The 22,009-nt window shown below is 41.1% G+C and overlaps 1 protein-coding gene across 5 annotated transcripts in view; it reads left to right on the forward strand.

The window, feature by feature from the left end:
- The window catches only part of CNOT10 (CCR4-NOT transcription complex subunit 10), a 130,103-nt gene that overhangs the window by 45,606 nt on the left and 62,488 nt on the right, over window positions 1-22,009 (forward strand). For all 5 annotated transcript variants that reach the window (XM_030206031.1, XM_030206013.1, XM_030206038.1 and 2 more), the window contains 5 exons: window positions 51-168; window positions 2,971-3,120; window positions 7,866-8,068; window positions 8,654-8,775; window positions 16,593-16,769. In XM_030206031.1, the coding sequence (XP_030061891.1) occupies window positions 51-168; window positions 2,971-3,120; window positions 7,866-8,068; window positions 8,654-8,775; window positions 16,593-16,769 (770 nt within the window). The remainder of the gene's footprint in view (window positions 1-50; window positions 169-2,970; window positions 3,121-7,865; window positions 8,069-8,653; window positions 8,776-16,592; window positions 16,770-22,009) is intronic.

A 22,009-nucleotide genomic window follows, 5' to 3' on the forward strand; every position in this document is an offset into this window, starting at 1 on the left:
GGAGACTTTAAAATAATTTTTCTGTCTAAATAATTGCCTTCTTCCCACAGTCTGCTTCTTCTCTCTTTCTGAAGAGTAATTTTGAATATTTAAGAGGCAATTACCGAAAAGCAGTAAAACTTTTAAACAGTTCAAACGTAGCTGAACATCCAGGATTCTTGAAAACAGGTAAAGGAACATTATACAATCATTGTCTTACAAAATATGAACCCATAGCTTGACTAAATTGTTTGCTACTAGCAGGATTAATCAGTCACACAAATGAGTAACTTCCAATGATACCAACATGGATAGCTCTCTCACAATTCAGAAAAACTTAGGATGTGTTGGTGTTAAACAATTTTTATTGAACAAATAAAGATACAGTCAAGCCAGTGACCATCAGATTTGTTTACAGGTTATGTTTGTCTCCAACGCCCCCAAAACTTAGGATGTTGATATGACTGCATGTGTATTAATGGCTGCCCGTGAAGTTCCTTTTTCTAACTTTATCTGCTTCCTTACCGAGCTATGTTTATGCTCTCTTAATATTTTTTCTATTTTTTTTCCTTGAATAGAAATTTCTTTCTATTACGTAACTAATTATGAATGTAAGCCCCACCCTTAACCCTGCCCTCTTTAGCCTCCCCAAACAGTTGGACCACCGACTGCCTATGGGAGCTGAGAACAGTTAATCTGACCTCTGTGGTTAGTAAACTAATGAAAATGCTTCTGAAATAGAGGATAGTGAGTTTTCTGGAATCCTATGGATACAGAACTCAAGGTGGCATGGTTTTGCTAGAGGTGTAGGTCTTGTCAGACAGATCTGATCAATTTGTTTGACTGGATGGCCAGAGAGTTTGATTGAAGAAGAACACTAGATGTTGTGCTTAGATTTTAATAAAATTGGTAAGAAAATTCTCTGTACAGAGAGAGTACTAATACTATAATCTCAAAGACTCTCCGTAAAAAAACAAAAACAAATCACAGCCTAAATAATGCCCCAAAGGGTTTAACCGGCACCAACAGATCAAAAAATGTCAATAAATTTTTTAATGGATATAGGATCACTCAGTGTGTCACAACTCATTGTGCACTCACCGGTGTGTCTAAAGGGCAGATATGGAATGTAAAATGGCTACTATTGCCTCACTTGTGACAAAGTTCACAAATCCTTATAATCCTAAATGTGAACTTCTTAATCAGATTAATCCAGTATTTGTGATTATAAGTGCCCGGGTTTCCCTAAAAAGAACAATCTTTTCTGTGGCAGAGTGAAGAACTTCTTCACAGACCCTTAGGGGGGTCAGGTCACTTACTCCCTTAGGATTGTATCCAAGGGATGGTGTGGGATAAGTTCTCTAGTATTGTAGGTGTGCTTCTAAGGATGTTTGTTTTACTGTTGCCAGAGCTATGTGTATATGTTGATTAATCGATCAATTAAAAAATATATATATATTGGCGCAAATGTTCTGATTTTTTTTTTTTTAGTGGCAATTCAAAAACCTCAACTTCAGTCTTTTATAGTTTATAACTTGCAGTGTAATAAAACTTGATATACCTCTTTTGAAGGTCAGAGCAGTTTACAATATAATCAGGTCAATCAGAAAAGGAGCTTGATAATATATAGAACAATGAAGACCACACACAAAAGAACTACATACTCAGTTTTCTCAAGCCATAGTCATGAATTATTGTTATCCAGGCCAACCATCCCAAAGTATAATTATCAAAGGTTCCAAGTTTTTGATGTGGCGAACTCACATCCTTAATAATAGCATGATCGCACTTCAGTTTTTCAATTTGCATGCCCGTTCAACAGTTTTCATTCCCATTTCCTTACACAAATGTTCCAGTCCCTTCACCACTTCAACGTGGCTGACAAATCCCGTAACGCTGTCAGTCCTCTGGGCTATAACAGACTCCATACTCCAAGTAGCTGATCATATACTGTCCAGTGTAATAATGCTAGGTTTACCTTAAACGGTATTCTGAGCTACTGGCTTACCAAACAATTTTGGCACTTTAGTAGCCTCTCCCAGCACATCTGTTCACAGAGGCTCCAAACCTCCACCAGCTGCCTCCACTTGAAGGTTTGATTGAATCATTCCAGTTGGGGGTAAGCTGAGACGGAAATACCATCTCCTTCCCCTGCAGCAAACAGAGTTAGTCTACTGTACCAATTCTATGCTTCCAGGTCCCAGCATTTCTAATCAAGATCATGGTGGAAGGGACAGAATTTGATCATCAGGGCTAAATGAGATATCATTCTCACTAAGAGTAGATATGCCTACACAACACTCAGTCACACCAGGTTTCTTTGCTGTCCCAGGAGCAGGACTATCAATGGTATGCTGCTGGATGTTTTGTCCCACAAACTGGGGACCCTATGGGGGTAGGTAAGTTGAGTGATCTAACTTGGCCTTTCCTGTTACCCACTACACATAAAGAGCAGCAAACCAGAGGCCTGAACAAGTGTCTGCTCATGACTCTATCTTGGCTCCTCCCCACTGATCATACTTAATTGTTGTGACTGTACTAAGAACCACCTCATCCAGAAGCGGGTGTAATTGTTTCATTAGACACATTTTATAGCAAGCATTTTCAGTGAAATTTAGTATCTACAGCCGCCCAGTTCTTGTTTCAGCTTAACTGCTAAGGACCTCAGCGATTCTTTCAACCGGTAAAATCATTGTCAGGCTTATCCAGTAAGTTCTCGCAGACCAAATTGCCAAAACATGAACACTGATGTTGTGAAGACTCAGAGATGTTTGTGATGGTACTGAGCATCTGCTATGAGCTTGATGTCATGTAGAATAGAATGATTACCTGCTTTAATGTAAAAGCTGACTACACACACTAGCTACCTGCATCTGAATGTGGTTTTCTTGAGCCCAAGTAGAACAGCATTCCACTGTTAGATACAAAAGTCTACAGGCATGCTTTGAGGCATTTGCTTTAATATTTATTCTCTTGTGATGTTTTTTTCAGGTGAATGCATAAGGTGTATGTTTTGGAACAATCTTGGATGTATCCATTTTGCCATGGGAAAGCATAACTTAGGAATTTTCTACTTCAAAAAAGCTCTCCAAGAAAATGATAATGCATGTGCACAGCTAGCTGTTTCTACAACAGACCCAGGTATGCTTTACGGTTTTGGACAGGCTAAATCTAAATAGCCAAACAAGTTGTATTAGAATGCTATTTGTCAGTGTTAAACAGAGACAGTACTACATTTTTACAGTGCGTGTAGATCTGGTTGCAGCACACTAACTGAAAAGAAAAAGCAGGACTAGCCCAGCAGTTGAGTAGCAGTCTTGTGCGCAGCAATGTGGAGGGTCTCTGGTGTGATGTTGCATCAAGCCTTCCACACCCTAGCTTGGTTGGGAATGGATGCTATGAGGCAGCGTTCACAGCCTCTTGAGTGGGAGGGGGTGGAGAGGACTCATAGTTTAAGGCACCTGTTCTGTGAGTTAGTTCCCATAATAAAGGGTTCCTTACGGAGTCCTGGTGCTTGGCTGCCAACCTCAGGAGCATTGCTGCAGTGACCAGACTAAGAAAAGTGGTAGGTGTTTATATGAAAATAGGGGGAAAATCCCTGGGTTTATGGAACTAGAATCTGAGCACTGCTGCCAAATAAACAAACATTTGAAAAAGAGAGGAACTGCTGGGTCAAAATAAGGGTTTGTTTGGGTTTTTTTTAACTGCACTGAGCCATTTAAGAACAATAAATAGTAAGGAAGTATCCTTTTCTGTGAACTTTTTGATGGTTGACTTTATAGAAGGGTTTTATGTAATATATTTTTTTTATTGACAACAAAAGAAACAAAGGAAATGTCAAGATCACAATTTTTGCAGTAGAAAAACAATCCAAGAAAACCATATAAGAAGTCAAAACAAGAACATATCCTCTGTGCATATCACTCAGCTCAAGTGACTACTTAACTCCTAGTCTGTTACCCCCCATCTCCCCCCCCCCCATTACCAGTAAACACTAAACCCTATAGTCAAAAATAATCAGATAGCAGTCAAAAAATGTCCATAGCACCTAGGCTCTGACAAAGTAAACTTATTTAAAAGCAAACTACGGATTTTGGTAGGGAACAGTGAATATAGGGAGACCAGATTAAGAGGGAAGGGCATGTGCTTTTCTAGTTTCCCAAGCATAAGAATATGGAACTGATTTCTCCACTGCCAATATGAGAGAGCATCAGGGCTTCTGGAGTATACATTTTTTTCCCCAAGGGAGTGGAGTCTTATTTTCTTGTGCTTACCCAATAAAAGGTACAGATTCTGCTTCATTAGTATTGAGAATGGGAGATACAAGTGGAAAACTTTGAAGGAATGGCAACAAACATAGACTTTCAGTCCCCATCAGTGTGCAGTGCTGAGAGCAGCTGTGTATTCCTCTAAAATCTTCACAGAGAGGCCACTTTCCTGCTAAGTTTGCCTGAGCAAAGGAAAATCTCAGGTGTCAAAAGAATGAAGGAGTAAAACTATACTGGTATTGGAATTATTGGGACTGATAATAAATTACTCAAAATCCTATTTGAGCCCATTATCTCATCTAGGTAAGACTCTGACAAAAGCTTTTCTTATTAGTGGAAAATCATCACTTTAATGCCTGCAGTGGAAGAAATAAAAAGGAATCAGCAGAACATGAGTCATGCAATGTTGGGCCCAGAGGCATAGCTAGGTGGGGACAGGGACCCACAGATTAAGCCCTGCCCCCCACTTTTGCCCCCCCCCCCCAACCGCTGCTGTCGACCCTCCCCTGTCACCGCCGCCAGGTACCTTTGCTGGCGGGGGTCCCCATCCCCCGCCAGCCGAAGTCGATTCCAGCGCCTTCGCTGATTATCTGTTTCTGACTCCTGACGTCCTGCTTGCACGTCCTTTAAGGGGCTACATACAGGATGTGCACACAGGACATCAGGAGTCCGAAACAGATCATCAGCGAAGGCGCTGGAGTCGACCGGCGCTGAAGAAGACTTTGGGCTGGTGGGGGTTGGGGACCCCTGCCAGCAAAGGTACCTGGCGACGGGGGAGGTGGGCTAAACTGTGCCCCCCCCCCACCTTGGGCTCTGGAACCCCCTCTCACCGAGATCTGGCTACGCCCCTGGTTGGGCCTTACAAATTTTAATTAAAATGCAGCCCTATGCATAATCTTTGTGTGCATGTGTTTTGGCAGGTGCCTCCCTGAGTAGCACAACAAGTTCTGAGGGCTTAAACTTAACATCTCTGCTTACTGTATCGCACGGTTTTAATCTCATGGTAGAGGCCGTTCACTCAGCTATCTGCTCATAGCTCCGTCACATGGCTTTCTGCATCGACCCCAAAGTGAGGACACCAGCCCTCTATGCTGTAGTACAGAACATCATTAGAGTCTGTTAATTATCTATACTATTAACCATTCTGTGCTCTACTTTGAATTTGAATTGCTCTTATTAGCACTATTATGTAATTTTATTTCCTTCATCCGCTTTGAGGACAATATTATGATGAACATAACAGCATTTTATGTGCTCCAATGAGTTCTTATAAAATTATCCATAGGTCTACACAAATATATATTAGGCACTTACAAACCTAATGCCCTCTTTTACAAGATATACATGTATGCATTTTTAGGAGTGGAGAATAGGCAGGATAAGCAGTTAATGTTTTTCCTTTTTGCCACTTATTGTTTCATAGTTATATCTGCCTCAGAGCTGGGGTAAATATACGTGGCCTCTTTGCAGGACTGTGGCGTTGGAGTATGAAGCAATTTTGGGTGGAGTCAGTAAAAATGTACTGATTCCAGCTTTGAAATAAAAACTTATGTTAATAATATTTAATAATATAATAAATCTATCATTTTATACATACATACATACATACATATATTTGTCCTAGATTTAAAGTACTAGTAAATATGTTGTATTTACCAGTACTTTAGATCCAGGACAAAACATTTAAAGCCTAATATCATTAGGAGTTAAAGTTGGACAGTAGAAAAATAAAGGAGTTGGAGTCAAAGGTTTAGTGTAGCAACTCCACAGCCCTGCTACTTTGCCTGAGGCAATTTTTAGAAAGGCACATGGAGGGGCATTTTTGATATGACATCAAAGTCAGTCTTGGGACGTTTTGTGTTAAATGTCCCAAATCTGAATAGTAAATGTCTCCATTTTTGAAAAAGCAAAACACCGTTTTTCGAAAATATCATTTGTAACAAGATTTTGTGCTCTGTGTGTTTATCTTTTTCAGGCCATTAAAAAAAAAAATGCACAAGTAAAAAATGTAGAAAATCAAGCTGTTGGGATGTAGGAGGGGTGAGCATTTTTAGCAGACTGGTCCCCCAGACATCCCACAAGAGCAATGGGCATTCTAGGGTGCACTGCTGCAGATTTCATATAAATGCTTCCAGGTACACATCTCACTGTTGCTCCCTTATCTTGTCTGCTGAGTCCTCCAAAACCCACTACAGTAGCCCTTATGGGTGAAGGGAGCACCTATATGTGGGTACAGTGTGTTTTCTGGTGAGTTTAGGAGGATTCACAGTTTCCACCACAAGTGTAACAGGTAGGGAAAGGTCCACCTGTCTACAGTGCACTGCACCCACTCCACTACTAGACTATTCCAGGGACCTGCATGCTGCTGTGCTGGACCTGGCTATAAGCACTATTTTTATTCACAATTTTTGCAGGTGGGAGGGGGTCAGTGACCACTGGAGGAATATGGGGGGGGGGGGGTCATCCCTGAATCCCTCCAGTGGTCTTCTGGTCATTTAAGGTACCTTTTTGTATCTTAATGGTTAGAAAAACAGATCTACACCAAAATGTTGCAGTTTTTGCCCTTGGTTTTGTTGCATTATGGCTGTTAAATGTCGACGTGTTAGGCACGCCCTAAGCTCTAATCACGCCTTCGAAACTCACCCGACACGCCCCCTTGTGATTTGTATGCACTGCAGACGAAATGCATAGATACACATCTGCAAAACAGGTTTTGAAAATACCAATTTGTACGTTTTGAGAAGAAATCCATCCAAATGGTGCTTTGACACTTTTTGGACGTTTTTTCTCTTTAGAAAATGAGCCCCTTAGTCTCATATGTTGCTTTTATAAAATAGGTGCAACATATGTGCCTGTTTGCTTTGACAACTTAGTCATCTGGTTATGAAATTATTCTTTGAGAGTAACTTCATAACAGGGTGCCTAAAAAAAGATGTGGGGTTTTTTTTTTTTTACAGGTACATAGGCACCTATAAAAAAAAATCTACTACAATAATGCCCAGTAGACCACAATGGGAAAGGGGAAAGATTTTGCTATGCTGAGCGCTATAATGACTTGCAGGGGATGGAGGTGGAAGTGAAAGGTCCTGGACTTCCTGAAACCCTTCCAAGGACAATCCTGAGTACCAGCTTTTCTTTCTAGAAAAAAATCCACACTGCCTATAGCAAATTGTATTTGAAGATGACAGTTCATCAGTCAGCTAGACCTTCTCCACATCTATAATTCCACAATCAAAGCTGTATTACTAGAACTGAAGGAAAGCATAGGGCCACTTGTATGACTGGTTTCAGAGAACACTAAGAATATAAGAACTTACTAATAGCCATACTGAGTTAGACCAGTGGTTCATCTAGCCTAGTATCCTGCTTCCTGCAGTGGCCAATTCAGGTCACAAACACCTGATAGAATTTACAGGTAAGTGGCATGGTTGTCTAAACCTTTTCTGTTGCATTATTGTTCCGTTGTTGATAGTATAATTAGTGCAAAACCAATCACGCAGATGGTTATTCACTGCCTCAAAGAGCTCACAGAATATGGTGTTGAACCTTAGTACATTTATTGCTTTGCTGTTTAAATGAAAAAGTTATTTATTTGATATGTTGTGCCTTTCTCATTAGGTAAGAAATTTTCAGGCAGACCTATGTGCACACTGCTGACTAATAAACGATATGAGCTGCTTCACAATTGTGGGATTCAGCTTCTTCACGTCGGGAGACCTTTAGCAGCTTTTGAATGTTTGATAGAAGCAGTCCAGGTTTATCACTCAAACCCACGCCTTTGGTTGAGACTGGCAGAGTGTTGCATTGCTGCCAACAAGGGGGTAAGTGAGACATTAGCATAACATGTGCTAGGATCAAGAGTGTAATACTTCTTTTAAAACTTTTTTCCGAGGGTGTAGATTCTGAGTTTCTACCATTAATTAGCCCTAGTTATGAGAATACTAATCCTATGAGTTTCCCACTGTTCATGCTGCCAAATGCATTTATGTATCCAGTGGCTTTATGCACAGAGCCTTTTGTAAAGTATGCTATCCATTCTGATTGTCCCAACTATTGATGTCCTTTTTCTGACCTATCCCCCTGTACAAAATTGAACTTATTAAACGTTATTTAGCCCTTGCACTTATATTCAATATTGCCTATAGAACAAGGATTTAAAAAAATGGTAAATACTCCTGTATTTCTGACAAGTCAGATGCTGGTAGTTATTAAATGTTTTTCTTCCTCCTGAATAATTATAATTTATTTTTTTATATTCTGTTATTGTTACCAGACCTTGGGATTCATATCAAACATTTCTATTCACTGATAAATAAGATGTAATTTTTAGGAAAAAAGTAGAGCTGTTTTAGAGTGCCCTGTAGAGAAAGCGTGCCTCTGATCATATGTTCTGTTTACTTCTTTAGACGTCAGAACAAGAAACTAAAGGACTTCCAAGCAAAAAGGGAATTGTTCAGTCCATTGTAGGCCAGGGTTACCATCGTAAAATAGTCCTGGCGTCCCAGTCCATTCAGAATGTTGTCTATAAGTAAGTGTTATTTCTTATCAACATAGCCTTTTCTCTCTTGAGACTTTTTGAAATCTGTGGTTCCTCCAACATGTGTCATGATTGTGTGTGCATCTTGTGCGTGGCACTGTATACAAGACATCCTACATCTCATTTGGAAACTTTTTTCAATGCAGTCACTAGCTTTGGTTAATAATAGGTTTATTATTTAATGTTTTTTCCACTAGATTAGTGTTTTCCAAGTCCAGTCCTGGTGTACCCCTTGCCAGTCAGGGTTTCAGGATATCCACAATGAATATGCATGAACTTGATTTGCATACATTGCCTCCATTATATGCAAATCTCTTTCATGCATATTTATTGTGGATATCCTGAAAACCTGACTGTCAAGGGGTACTCCTGGACTGGACTTGGAAAACACAGCAATCCTCTTTAGAACAAGCACAGTATGTAGCAAACAATTACCTTTCATTATAAAACAAATCAAACATTGAAAAAGGGAGAAGGGGAAACACAAGAAAGTGACAATCATTTACTACTAAATTGGTGAATGAGCAGTGTTTTCTCATTCACCCATTTGGCTCAAATTGCAAACAGAACCCTAGATCTTCTGCCAGCCAGATAGCGTTACACCTGATGGCAGTAAGTTCCCCCCTCCCCATTTTATACATGCAATGTAATCTTAGTTTCCATTTTAGCAATATAGGAATGCCTGGGTCCTTCCATGTTCATGCCAAAGTAAGTTTAGCAGCGTGCAGCAGATGATGAACCAAATAAGTCTGATGTTTCTGAAGTCCAAGTATGTCCCTATTTAGAAGAGTGATACCAGGGTCCCAACGTATTTGTAGTCCTGTAATCCACAGAATCTGAAATCGGATATTTTTCTAAAAAGTCATAGCTTTCAGGCAGGTCAGATATGTCCCATAGTGCCTCTGGATCCATGATTCTTCCAGCACAAGGGAAACTCGTGAAATACCACTGAGATGTTCAGGAGCTAAATACCAAAGATAAAGAAGCTTAACATTATTTTCTTTAACATTAGAAGCAATCGCTATTTTTGCCAAGGATTAATCCATAGAATCTCACTCTGCAGAAGAATAGGTTATCTCTAGCTCTTCCTCTCATTTTTGAACATACGAATAGCCATACTGGGTCAGACCAGTGATCCATCTAGCCCAGTATCCTGCTTCCAACAGTGGCCAATCCAGGTCACAATTACCTAGCAGAAACCCAATTAGTAGCAGCATTCCATGCTACCAATCCTGGGGCAAGCCGTGGCTTCCCCCATGTCCATCTCAATAGCAGACTATGGTTCAAATCAGGTACACTAAGATCTCTAAGGTAACCATAAAGTGTACCCACCAAATGTTTGGCAAATCAAGTCATCACAAACATCTTCTAAAAAGATATACATGGTCTTGTCAAGTGAGGCTTGAATCAATTTGAGGACAGTAGATGTGTGAGCTGCAAATATGCATACTGGTGTGTTGGTGGGAGATTATAGTCCATTGCAGTAGATTGAAAAGTAATCAACTTGTCCTCATCATAGAGTTGACCCAATCTAAGCAACCCATTTTGCCTCCAGGCCCTATAAACGGAAGGAACCATCCTTGGTGGGAATTCCAGATTAATAACAAATAGGTGTTGTGAAGAAACAGTGTGTACTGTGAGCAGTATACTTTTAAAAACTTCTTGACTGGACTCTGATTGGCCCAGGAGCTCATTTTTATTTGAAGTGTACTGGCTTTTGCTCCAGTCTTAGCCAGGAAGAAAAGAGAGTAGGATCTCTTTGCCAAGGCCCTGTAAAACAGTTACATTTGATAACTTGTGAGCAGCTATATGTCCTGATCATCCCAGGTACTGTTTAGACAGTAAACAAATGTTTATTTAGTTTTCTAATTGATCCATTTTTCAGTTACTTGTTACTGTTTGCTGATTGCACATTTTCTGTCCACTGTTCTGAGAATGAACGTATTTGTTTGTTTGCCCTGCTTGTCTGGACTGATAAGGAATCCTGGTGGTTTGTGTGTTGGGTCTGTGAGTGCTTTCTGGGAACTGTGAGACCATGGAGTGTAGCCCCAGTAACCTAGAAATTACTGGGGATAATTTGAGAGTGGGAGACTCGCCCAGAGGCTGTTGTGACCCAGTTGGTGGAAGGAGAGTACCGTTGTAGAGCACTAGCATCAGGTGCAGGCAGACCTGAGCTGTGCTAGGGATAGACCCTCTAAGTGGCCACGGGGTAATCCCAGTCAGGTGGCTAGGTGTTTCGTCACAGGTGTATAGTGTGAGAGTTGAAAATCCCTTATAGAACTCGTACTATTATTATTATTATTACATTTGTACCCCACACTTTCCCACAGAACCAGGTACAATGCGGCTTACATAGTTAACAGATTTACAATTTAGATTCATTAAGAATATTAAGAACTACAATGTAACATAATAATAGAATGCTTTAAGTATATGTTAATTAACATGGGAAGGAGTAATGAAGATAGATAAGGAAATGGGGATGGTTATGATGAAGAAAGGATGGGGAAGGGAAGACTAGGATAGTATGGAGTAGCTAGGGGGACGTGGTTAATATATAGGCATCGTTATAATAAGAGAAATGTGTAGGTTTATGTCGGGTCATTTGGATAAGCTAGCTTAAAGAGATGGGTTTTCAACATTTTCCTAAAAGGTAAATGGTCATTAATTGCTCTAAATGTGTAAAACAGAGACATCTCTTCTGGTAAGATCTGATGCCTCCGAGGGAGCCAAATCAGAAAAACTCAGAGGGTCCCGATCTACCTGAGTCTGTTCTATATGCACCCATAATTTATAATTGTGGTTTTGAAACCATTCAATGGCTGTTCTTGCTTGCACACTAATTCCATAATTTGGGAAAACCCAGCCCCCCCCCCCCCCCCCCCCACACACACACACAATTTTGGAGTCCCTAAATAGGACTATCCTAGATAACCTAGGCTTTATTATTCTTGTTTTTCTTTGTCTGTGTCATGACTTTGCTTGGAAAATTTTACTCTGCATATTACTAGAACAACAGCAGAGGAAGAAGCCGGTGACTTCAGATTGTGTCCAGAGTGCTGCCAGATTTTATGTCACTCATAGCATTACCTACATGACTATTTGTGAATTTCAGTAAAGCCAATTATACTTGAGCATGTGGTTTCTCTGCATATATTTTGCAGGTTGGTCATGGAGGTGAGCTTCACATGCTGGTGAGAGAGCTCTAGTGGTCTCACTTGATCTTATAGCTGCTTGCAATGTGATATATTATAACCATCTGCTGATTGGGCTAGCTTCTGTTGATTTGTCTGGTACAGTCTTATATTGGTGCTCTTCTTTCCTTCAGAATCGTTCTTCTTGATGCCTTTAGCGAAGTTATTTAAGACTCTGAATTTGGTGCATATGTGGATGACATTTTATTAATTATTAGTACATTATACTGACTCTCCTCATTCAAATGTATTTCAACTTGAAAATTGCTTAACTCGGATTTCTACCTGCCTTCAAGAAAAACTTCCCTGGTTTTAGTTGAGACTCCAATCCACTTGGTAGACATCTTTTGATATCTTAGTCACTTTGGAACAGCAGCTTTGATTTGGATGACATCTCTCTTCAGTAGTTAAATACTGTCTCAATGCTCTTCATCAATTCAGGTCCATACAGGTCATTTTTTTTTTGGACATATCAGAATAACAGACAATTCTTCATGTTACTGTTAATTCTTGGTTGGAGTATGGCGTATGTTCAGGGTATTCAAGGGATTCTGTAAATCCTCAAATATGCTGTGACGCCAACTCTCTTTTTGTAATGTTTGTAGATGCAGCCCAGAACACCTTATGTTTCAGGAGGGCAGGAAAGAAAGATGTGTGAAACAGCTCCCTCTGGCCTGTAAGTGATTCTCAGCTACAGCTTCTATGCTGCCTATGACACCATATCATCATGTGCAAGCCAAGGAGAGGTGTTTCACACCTTTCTGATGTCTGCTGTCCTCATGCTACTATAGTGTTTCTGGTGCTGTGCCACTGATTTAAGGAGCCAAGGTGGGAGCTTTGAGCTGACCACCACAGCTGCCACACATCTTTCCTGCCTCAGTCCCATTCAGCATCAACATCTGACTTGGATTAAGCCCAGAGTCCTGAGCCTACCACCATGTCTCTCCAGGGTCCTCCTGTGGGTCCTTCTTTGATTACCAGTGTTGGCTTTGCCTATCAACATTCTCTTAAGCGTCAGTGTTTCTCTACCTACACTGCCACCTGCTAAAATTGGGCTGGCCTAGTCCCACTGGGTCAATAAGCCATTGAAGGAAGAAAAAGTCAGGTTCATTCTCCTACCTCCATAGTAAAGTCCAGTGCAGCTTTTGATGTTCTACGTTTGTCAGGTGTATCTGTTGCAAACATGGTGCTTGAATGCTGAAAGAATCTTACTATGCTTTATAGATGACAATCTTGTCACCTACATTCCAGGTAACAAATCTAGAGACAACCTTATTCAGGTAGAGCAGTAATAATATCTTTTCCATGTCGCTACTATCTAAATTATTGGACCTGGATGCCCAGCCTCATCCAGGTCCCATGATCAGAACATTGTGTCCATCCAAAAGGACTCCACGTACCCACCAGCCACCTGCAGCTTGTGTGCCTATTCAAAGCATTCGCATCAGCCACGCCTTGCACAGACATCCAGTCCCCCTTCCTGTACCTTTTCCAAAATGTTCTCCACAATACCGTCCCTCCTCACGTGCTCCACTCATCTCACTCCTCCCTTCCCCTTTCCCTCCCATCCTTTCCAACATTCCCCATGTCGCCTCCCCACAAGAAATGTGGCAAAACAAGAACCATTAAGTATGATTGAAGTCCCGCACCCCATCAAAGGTCCACTTAATTCCCTGTGCTTCATGTCGGCACATTAGCTCTCATTATAATTCCCATCACATTCAATAATCAATACAATTGTAGTACTATATACAAAGGTCTACTAGAGCTTCTCGGTATACATTTTGATCAAGTATACCCTTCCTCGCTAAGATTCCCTGTAAGTCTGTTCCACATGAACTCCATCCTGCCTCAACATCACTGTGTATTTGTTTTATACCGGAATTGGCGAACGCTTTTACGGTACTATGTAAGCCACATTGAGCCTGCAAATAGGTGGGAAAATGTGGGATACAAATGCAACAAATAAAATAAATAAGTACCTAGGTCACAATTGACACCAGTGTATTGCTTACTCAAGTTGTAAGCTGTAGCACGTTTTGTAGTGTTTCCAGGTAATCCTGAGTTTTCTGTGGAGACTCGTAATTGTGCCATTCTCCCTGGTGGTAAATTTTTAATGTCGCGGGATACACCAACATGAAGGGCATTTGCATCTCGTGGAGTGCTGAACAAATAGGTGTAAATTTGCATCTGTGCTCCTGTAGAGCAACAGAATAATCCTGGAAAATCATTACCAGATGATCATCATTTTTCAGTGTTCCCCTCTTTTGGCGGAAGCCTCTTAAGATTTCCAGCTTATGTACATAATTATGGATCTTGATTATTACTGTATGTGGACAGTCTCCCCCATCCTGATAGCAGCCTACTCTGTGAGCCCGCTCCAAACACAGTGGGCCCACACTGTTAGTGCAAATTCAGTCTTAAGCCAGCGCTCCAAAAGTTTATCCCCCTTATCCTACCTGCCTTAGCATCTGAATATTTGGTACAGTGGCAAGATCTTGCTCCTTTTCTGCTGTGCCATCATTCAGCCAGCTCTGTACCTACACCACAGGAGGATTTGAAATATGAGAACAGGCACTTCCTCTTTCTCTCAAGAATATATGAAATGCCTATTCTTCTGGTTTAAACTGTTCTGGGGTGCTGGCAGCAGTGTCAACTGTAGATTAGCCCAATGGCAGGAACAAAGGAATTAAGTCCTGCTGCTATTCCATGATGAAAGGATGAGCCAGTGAGCTGGGCATCAGTGCCTCACCAGCTTGCCCTTAAACTGGCTGTGGCAAAGTAAAAGATATGTTCTAGGTTCTCCTACAAGGTGTGTTCTACAGGGCAGAGCCCAACTCTCAATTCTTTACTCATTATTCAGCTGCTGTTTTATTGGTTTTCAAAACGTCGTCTTGTTGGTTTACTATGATTGGTGGTTGTGGGAGGGGAGATATGTTTGTCTTCTCTTTCTCTTTGTATTTGAAGGTGATCCTTGGGTCAGGTAGTCCCAACAGTGTGGTTGTTTGTAAATGCTTATGAAAGGGTAATTGCTCACCTATTTAATGATTATTTCATGCAGACTGCAATACACAACCCACCTGCCGCCTCCTGTGAGAGTTATGTCAGTTGTACAAATTGTAGTTTAGCCAATTTATACAAGTAGATGAGGCCCCAGTCCAGTGGTGCTCTAAAAACTACACACATGGTCAAAAGCTTTCCTGTAAAGCTTTTAGATGAGTTCTCTTTATGCGCAGTGTAGATCACATGTGCTCTCAATCTGGGTTTATTGTAGTACTGTCATCAAAGAACAGCAATTACAGGTAAGCCGTTATATATATTTATATTTATATGTACATACACTGTGTACCAGTTTTGTGTATACTAATTAGTGAATAATTTCTGATTTCTAAGGTACACCGTTTTTTAATTATTATTATTATTAGCATTTGTATAGCGCTACCAGACGCACGCAGCGCTGAACACCTGATACAAAGAGACAGTCCCTGCTCAGAAGAGCTTACAATCTAAATAATACAGACAGACAAGGCAGTTACAGGTGAGGGAAGTACTGGGTGAGAAGGAAGAAAAGAGCAAGGGGAGGGCAAATGAGTAGAGGATAGGAGCCAAAAACAGCAGTGAAAAGGTGGGTTTTCAGCATAGATTTGAAAACAGGTAGAGATGGAGCTAGACGTATAGGTCCAGGAAGACGATTCCAGGCATAAGGTGCCCGAGAAAAAAGGAAAGAAGCCTGGAGTTAGCAGTGGAGCAGAAGGGGGACGACAAGAGAGATTTGTCCAGAGTGCGGAGTTCACAGGGAGGAATGTAGGGAGAGTGGAGAGGTAATGGGGGGCTGCAGAGTGGATGCATTTAAAGGTCAGTAAGAGAAGTTTAAACTGTAGGCGGAAGCGGACAGGGAGCCAGTGAAGTGACTTGAGGAGTGGGCTAGTGTGGGTATAACGATTCTGGCGGAAAATAAGTCGTGCCGCAGAATTTTGGACAGATTGGAGAGGAGAGAGATGGCTGAGCGGAAGATTAGTGCGAAGTAAATTGCAATAGTCCAAGCGAGAGGTGATAAGCGTTCTGGTAGCGTAATCAGAAAGGAAGGGGCGGATTTTGCTAATACTGTAGATAAAGAAACGACAGATGGGAAAGGTTTTAAGTGAGAGACCTTAATTAGAACATAAAATAGTGCTAGCTAAGTATGAAAAGCTTAATTTATACATTTCTTTTTTATAAAGAATTGGCTTTCCACAAAAAGAGTATGGGTTATATAAAGACCCTGTGTTCTGGAGTTCATTTATAGGTTTAACTGGAAATGATTTCTTTTATGCATGGAGCTCCTCTAAGAAAGTGTCCATCAGCCTTTTCTGCTTGAGAGGTACAAAAGAAGATGTAATAAATCATACAAGTGGAATAGGTATTGAAATAATTCTGATTGATTAAAAATGAAATAGCAGCGCTGTCCTTAGTACCCTCACTGAATTCTTCATTGCACTCTTCTGCTGTGCTCTGGTTGCTGCAACATGCAACTACATAGTTCACTGGTTGAAAAATACTACCCATAGGCGCCCTCCTGTAAATGTCTAAGGTGGTTAGGAGTATTACTGATTTACTTTTTTATTTTGTCTTTAGTGATGGTCAGTCTTCAGCCATCCCTGTAGCTAGCATGGAGTTTGCAGCTATTTGTCTACGAAATGCCCTGCTGCTGTTGCCTGAGGACCAACAACAACCAAAGCAGGATAATGGTTCAAAAACCAGTAGCCAGCTGGGAGGTGCTGAGAACAATAGTGACATCAATGAAGGATGCAGGTAAAATGACAACTCTTGTCACAATAACATAGTAACATAACATAGTAGATGATGGCAGAAAAAGACCTGCAAAGCGTACCCTTTTTTTTTTTTCCTGCCATCTGCTGCAGATTTAGGCTAAAATGCATCGTTCCATTGGTTTCTTTCAAAAGCAGTAAACTGTAAATGAGAAACCAAATATTAAAATATAAGTGTACAGTTTTAGTGTAAAGTACTTTAAAACTGCTTGACTAATTCAAGCTTAAGCAAGTTGGTGGCTTCTGATGTTGCCTGCCTAGAAAGGCAAATCTCTGGGGTGGAGGTTTGGCAAACTCTCTATACTACGAGGCCAGTAAATCACTAGGCCTAGATGTGTTCAGCATAAAATTTTGTAAGCAGTTTCAAGAGCTACTTATGCCACCCATTCTGCACCTCTTTAATTCCCTGGAAGGAGGTAATAAGCTCCCTTATTTTCTGAGGCTAGTGGGGCCACAGTACTCCCAAAGGAGGGAAAAGAACCGCCTCTTTGGCTCGTGCTGACCAATCTTCCTCCTGGAGATCGACACACAAACTTTTACTAGTATGCATAGTATGATGGAGAGGGCCAAATGGGGGAAGGAGATGGTACTTCTCTTGGTTGATGTGGAAAGGGCCTTTGATAGGGTCTTTGGCGTTTCAGGCTTAAGATCTTGGGTAGAATAGGGTTGGGACCTTGCAGGGCTAGATTTGGGTAGTATACCATTTTCCGCTGGCTTGTATTAAGATCAATGGTAGTTATTCAGAAACTTGTCAGCTTCATCAGGGGACTAAACTGAGTGCACTCATCACCTGTTTTGTTTGCCCTAGTGATTGAATTCTTGGCCCAATGGGTACAGGAGCAGTGTCAAATTTCTGGGCAGGACCACAAAGTAAGCTTATTAGCAGATGTTTTACTCTTTACCTTGACTTAACCTAGGAGTTATTCTTCGTAGTAATTACATGAGTTATAGGATTACAGACAGGTTTTGGGGTTTCAGGTGAATATGCATGAATCAGAGTTTCTGAATGTTAATTTGCCACCCGAACATATGGAGAGCATTTGTGCCCTGTACTCTTTTAGATAGGTGAAAACCACTGTTGTTCATGCATAAATTTGGGAGGGCCAGATTCAAACCTTTATGACCTTAATTATAGACTAGTAATTTGCAAAGTGAAATGAGAATTGTAAAGGTGGGATAAATTGTATCTGTCTTGGGTGGTCCATGTTGAGGTAGTAAAGATGATGATACTGCCACACTTCTTATTTTTGTTCCAAACCTTTCCCATCAGGGTGGATAATAGAATCCTTAGTAAGTTGCAACAACTGATCTTTAAATTTATATGGGCCAGGTGTCAGCCTAGAGTGGCTCAGACAGTTATGTGTTTGGGTAAGATGGAAGAGGGGGCTAGCAGTTCCCGGTCTTAACAAAAAGTATTACCAAAGTGGCTGAACTCCAAGCATTGTTGGAATGGCAAGCATGGGAATATAAGCAATGGGTGGATTTTGAACAGGAAGAGGGGCAGATAGATATCCCCTTGATGCATTTACCCTGGCTGCCTGGAGGGTAGGGGGTGTGGAGGAGGGTGGAATTAGGAGAGTCCCACCATCAATTGACCATGAAGATTTGGGGTCAGACTAGAGGGTGATTGATGGCGGGGAGGAAATATTCGTGGTATACACCACTGTGTTTTAATCCAGAATTCGATCCAGGGATGGGACAAAGAGGTGTTTAGGGGGGGTGGGAGGAAGGAGGCTTGTATGTGTGGGACATTGTGTACAGAGCTCAGGGGCATTTGGAAAGGTAGTGTGGGGAAAAACTGTTTTAGAACAACTATTGGGGCCAAATTGCAGAAGGGAGTAATCTCCCAAATTTTAAGTGCTTAAATTGTAGGAGGGGAACAAAATTATAGTATATTGAAGGATTGGGAAAAAGACCTATAGAGGATGATACCTGATAGGGATTGGGAGGTGATATATGGCAGTGGGCAAGATCCTTGGGAGTGTTGTGGAAAAATAATATAAAGTGTCAATGCAGTGGTGGTATACCCTGGTGCAGCTCTTTAAAATGCGGGGGAGTGGGATGGAGAAGTGTTGGAAGGTGTTTGGGCAGCGAGGGACATACGTGTATACATGGTGGAGCTGTGGGGTGATAACAAATGTACTGGTGTAAGGTGTTTTCATTATTGTCTCAACTTGTGCTTAAATTGGTGACCCAGCCAGTGGAAGTGGCCCTCCTTAACATGCCAGGACCTGAACTGGACATTTGGTATTGATCTCCAGTTGGAAGCAGCAGATTCCCCAAACTGGAGAATGGTGGTGGTTAAGCTAGATGTTTTATGATCTATATAAAATGATCAAACAAAAAAACAGCACCACGGGCCTTTAAAATGGAACAAAGTTCTTTAATGAATGAGCCTTGACCCGACACGGGCCGTGTTTCGGTGACTAGCACCTGCGTCAGGGGTCACAGTGATGACGTGGAAAACTTGGGGAATAACTCGAATATTTTCATCTACAATATTCCTTACCCCACGTCTCACGTAGCAAAAGTTATAAAGCACCAAGGCACCTTCACTTTCTGTATCCAAATGGTGACCCAGCCAGTGGAAGTGGCCCTCCTTAACATGCCAGGACCTGAACTGGACATTTGGTATTGATCTCCAGTTGGAAGCAGCAGATTCCCCAAACTGGAGAATGGTGGTGATTAAGCTAGATGTTTTATGATCTATATAAAATGATAACACTTCAATATCATTGGATAGGACTTTTTGGAAGTGGAAGAAATTTCAGTGCTGGCGAAGGAATAACCGTTAAGTACCTATTAGGTTAAGGGAGGGGAGTGGAATAAGGAGGTTGGTATTATTAGTGTAATTGGGGAAATTAAGAGACTTGTTATTACATTATATTACATTACAGGATGCATAGAAGAAACCATGTGTTCCTGCTATTTTTTCTTGTTATAGAGCGGTTTTATTGGCTGCTATATTATTGTATAAAAATAATAAAACTTTAAGTTAAAAAAATGAAAGCATAATCACAAAAGAGTGGGATACACTAGTCTAAGGTGGGTAGATTCATGGCCAGACTATGTTAGGAACCCGCTGAGGAGAACGAAATTGTGCCTGCTGCAGGTGATGCACTAGTTTTGGTCATGACCAAGAAGATGATCATTTTGGTGGAGGTGGTGCAGCCCTTCAATATCCACAGGACCAGTGGATGGAAATGCTGTTGAAAATGTCATTTAACATGTCAGTATTGGCCTTGCAAGTGGCTATTTGTAGAGATTATGTAGCTCGAGTCTGGCTACCCAGCAGGTAGTCTCTGATGGGGTCCTTGAAAGGAGTTTTGGAGGTGGCATGCTTGGAAATGGGTCCATATGTTTGGCTGATGCCTTGTATGATTTAATACAGGCATTGTTGAAGTATATGGCAAGAGTTGAGATGGTGCATCATCTCTTTTGGCTAAGGAATTGGAATTTAAGGAAAGCTGCTTTTTGGATGGGATTTTCTTGGCTCCCAGAAGATAAACGATGGGACATTTTGAGATGCTGAGAGGAATCATCCATGGAAGTTGGTGGCTCCCCACCAAAGTAGGTACCTGTCCAGGTAGTAGTCCTTTCAGTTTACCAGAGGGACGTCAAGAAGGGAGTAAGGAGCACACAGGAGGTGCCAGAAGATTCCAGTAAGGTTTTGGTAGCTCATGCTGCAGTGTTACTGGTTGACAAATGCCCAAGATGTAGAGATGGGTCCACATTACCTTACAGACCACTGAGCCTGATGTCGGTGCTGGGCAAAATGGTAAAGACTTTCATAAAGAACAAAAAAACAGAGCATATTCAAAAGCATGGATTATTGAGACAAAGCCAACATGGATTTAGTGACGGGAAATCTTGCCTCACCAGTCTACTACATTTCTTTGAAGGGGTGAACAAACGTGGATAGAGGTGAGCTGATTGATATTGTGCATCTGGATTTTCAAAAGGCATTTGACAAAGTACCACATGAAAAACTCCAGAGGAAATTAGAAAGTCATGGGATAGGAGGTAGTGTTCTATTGTGGATTAAAAACTGGTTAAAGGATAGAAAACAGAGAGTAAGGTTAAATGGTTCGTATTCTCAATGGAGAAGGGTAGATAGTGGGGTTCCCCAGGGGTCTATGTTCAGACCGCTGCTTTTTAACATATTTATAAATGATCTAGATGTGGGGATAACTAGTGAGGTAATTAAATTTGCTGAAGACACGATGTTATTCAAAGTTGTTAAATTGCAAGAGGATTGTGAAAAATTGCACGATGACTTTGAGACTGGGAGACTGGGCATCCAAATAGCAGATGATGTTTAATGTGAGCAAGTGCAAAGTGATGCATGTGGGAAAGAGAAACCCGAACTATAGCTACATGATGCAAGGTTCCACGTTAGGAGTCACCGACCAGGAAAAGGATCTAGGAGTCATCGTCGAGGGTACTTTGAAACTCTCTGCTTAGTGTGCTTCAGCAGCAAAGAAAGTAAATAGAATGTTAGGTATTATTAGGAAAGAAATGGAAAATAAAAACGAGGATGTTATAATGCTTTTGTATCGCACCATAGTGCAACCGCACCTTGAATACTGTGTGCTATTCTGGTCACCGTATCTCAAAAAAGATATAGTGGAATTAGAAAAAGTACAGAGAAGGGTGACAAAAATGATAAAGGGGATGGGACAACTTCCCTGTGGGGAAAGGCTGAAATGGCTTGGGCTCTTCAGCTTGGAGAAAAGACGGATGATGGGAGATATGATAGAGGTATATAAAATATTGAGTGGAGTGGAAAGAATAGATGTGAATCACTTGTTTTCCGTTTCCAAAAATATTAGGACTAGGGGGCATGCAATGAAATTATAAGGTAGTAAATTTATAAAAGCAGTTAACTTAGCGGGGCTTAAAAAGGTTTGTATAGCTTCCTAAAAGAAAAGTCCATAAGCCATTATTAAAATAGACTTGGGAAAATCCACTGCTTATTTCTAGGATAAGCAGCATAAAATGTATTGTACTGTTTTGGGATCTTGCCAGGTACTTGTGACCTGGATTGGCCACTGTTGGAAACAGGATTCTGGGCTTGATGGACCTTCAGTCTGTCCCAGTATGGCAACACATATGTACTTAATACTAGTGGGTGCTCGAGGTTATCCACAAGAAGTACCTTCTCAGTTTTGGCCCTTTCTATTGTTCTTTTGGAGTCCACCTGCTGATCTTCTGAAAAGGTAC

The sequence above is a fragment of the Microcaecilia unicolor genome, chromosome 1 (genome assembly GCF_901765095.1).
Source record: "Microcaecilia unicolor chromosome 1, aMicUni1.1, whole genome shotgun sequence".
In the NCBI taxonomy this organism is placed as follows: Eukaryota; Metazoa; Chordata; class Amphibia; order Gymnophiona; family Siphonopidae; genus Microcaecilia; species Microcaecilia unicolor.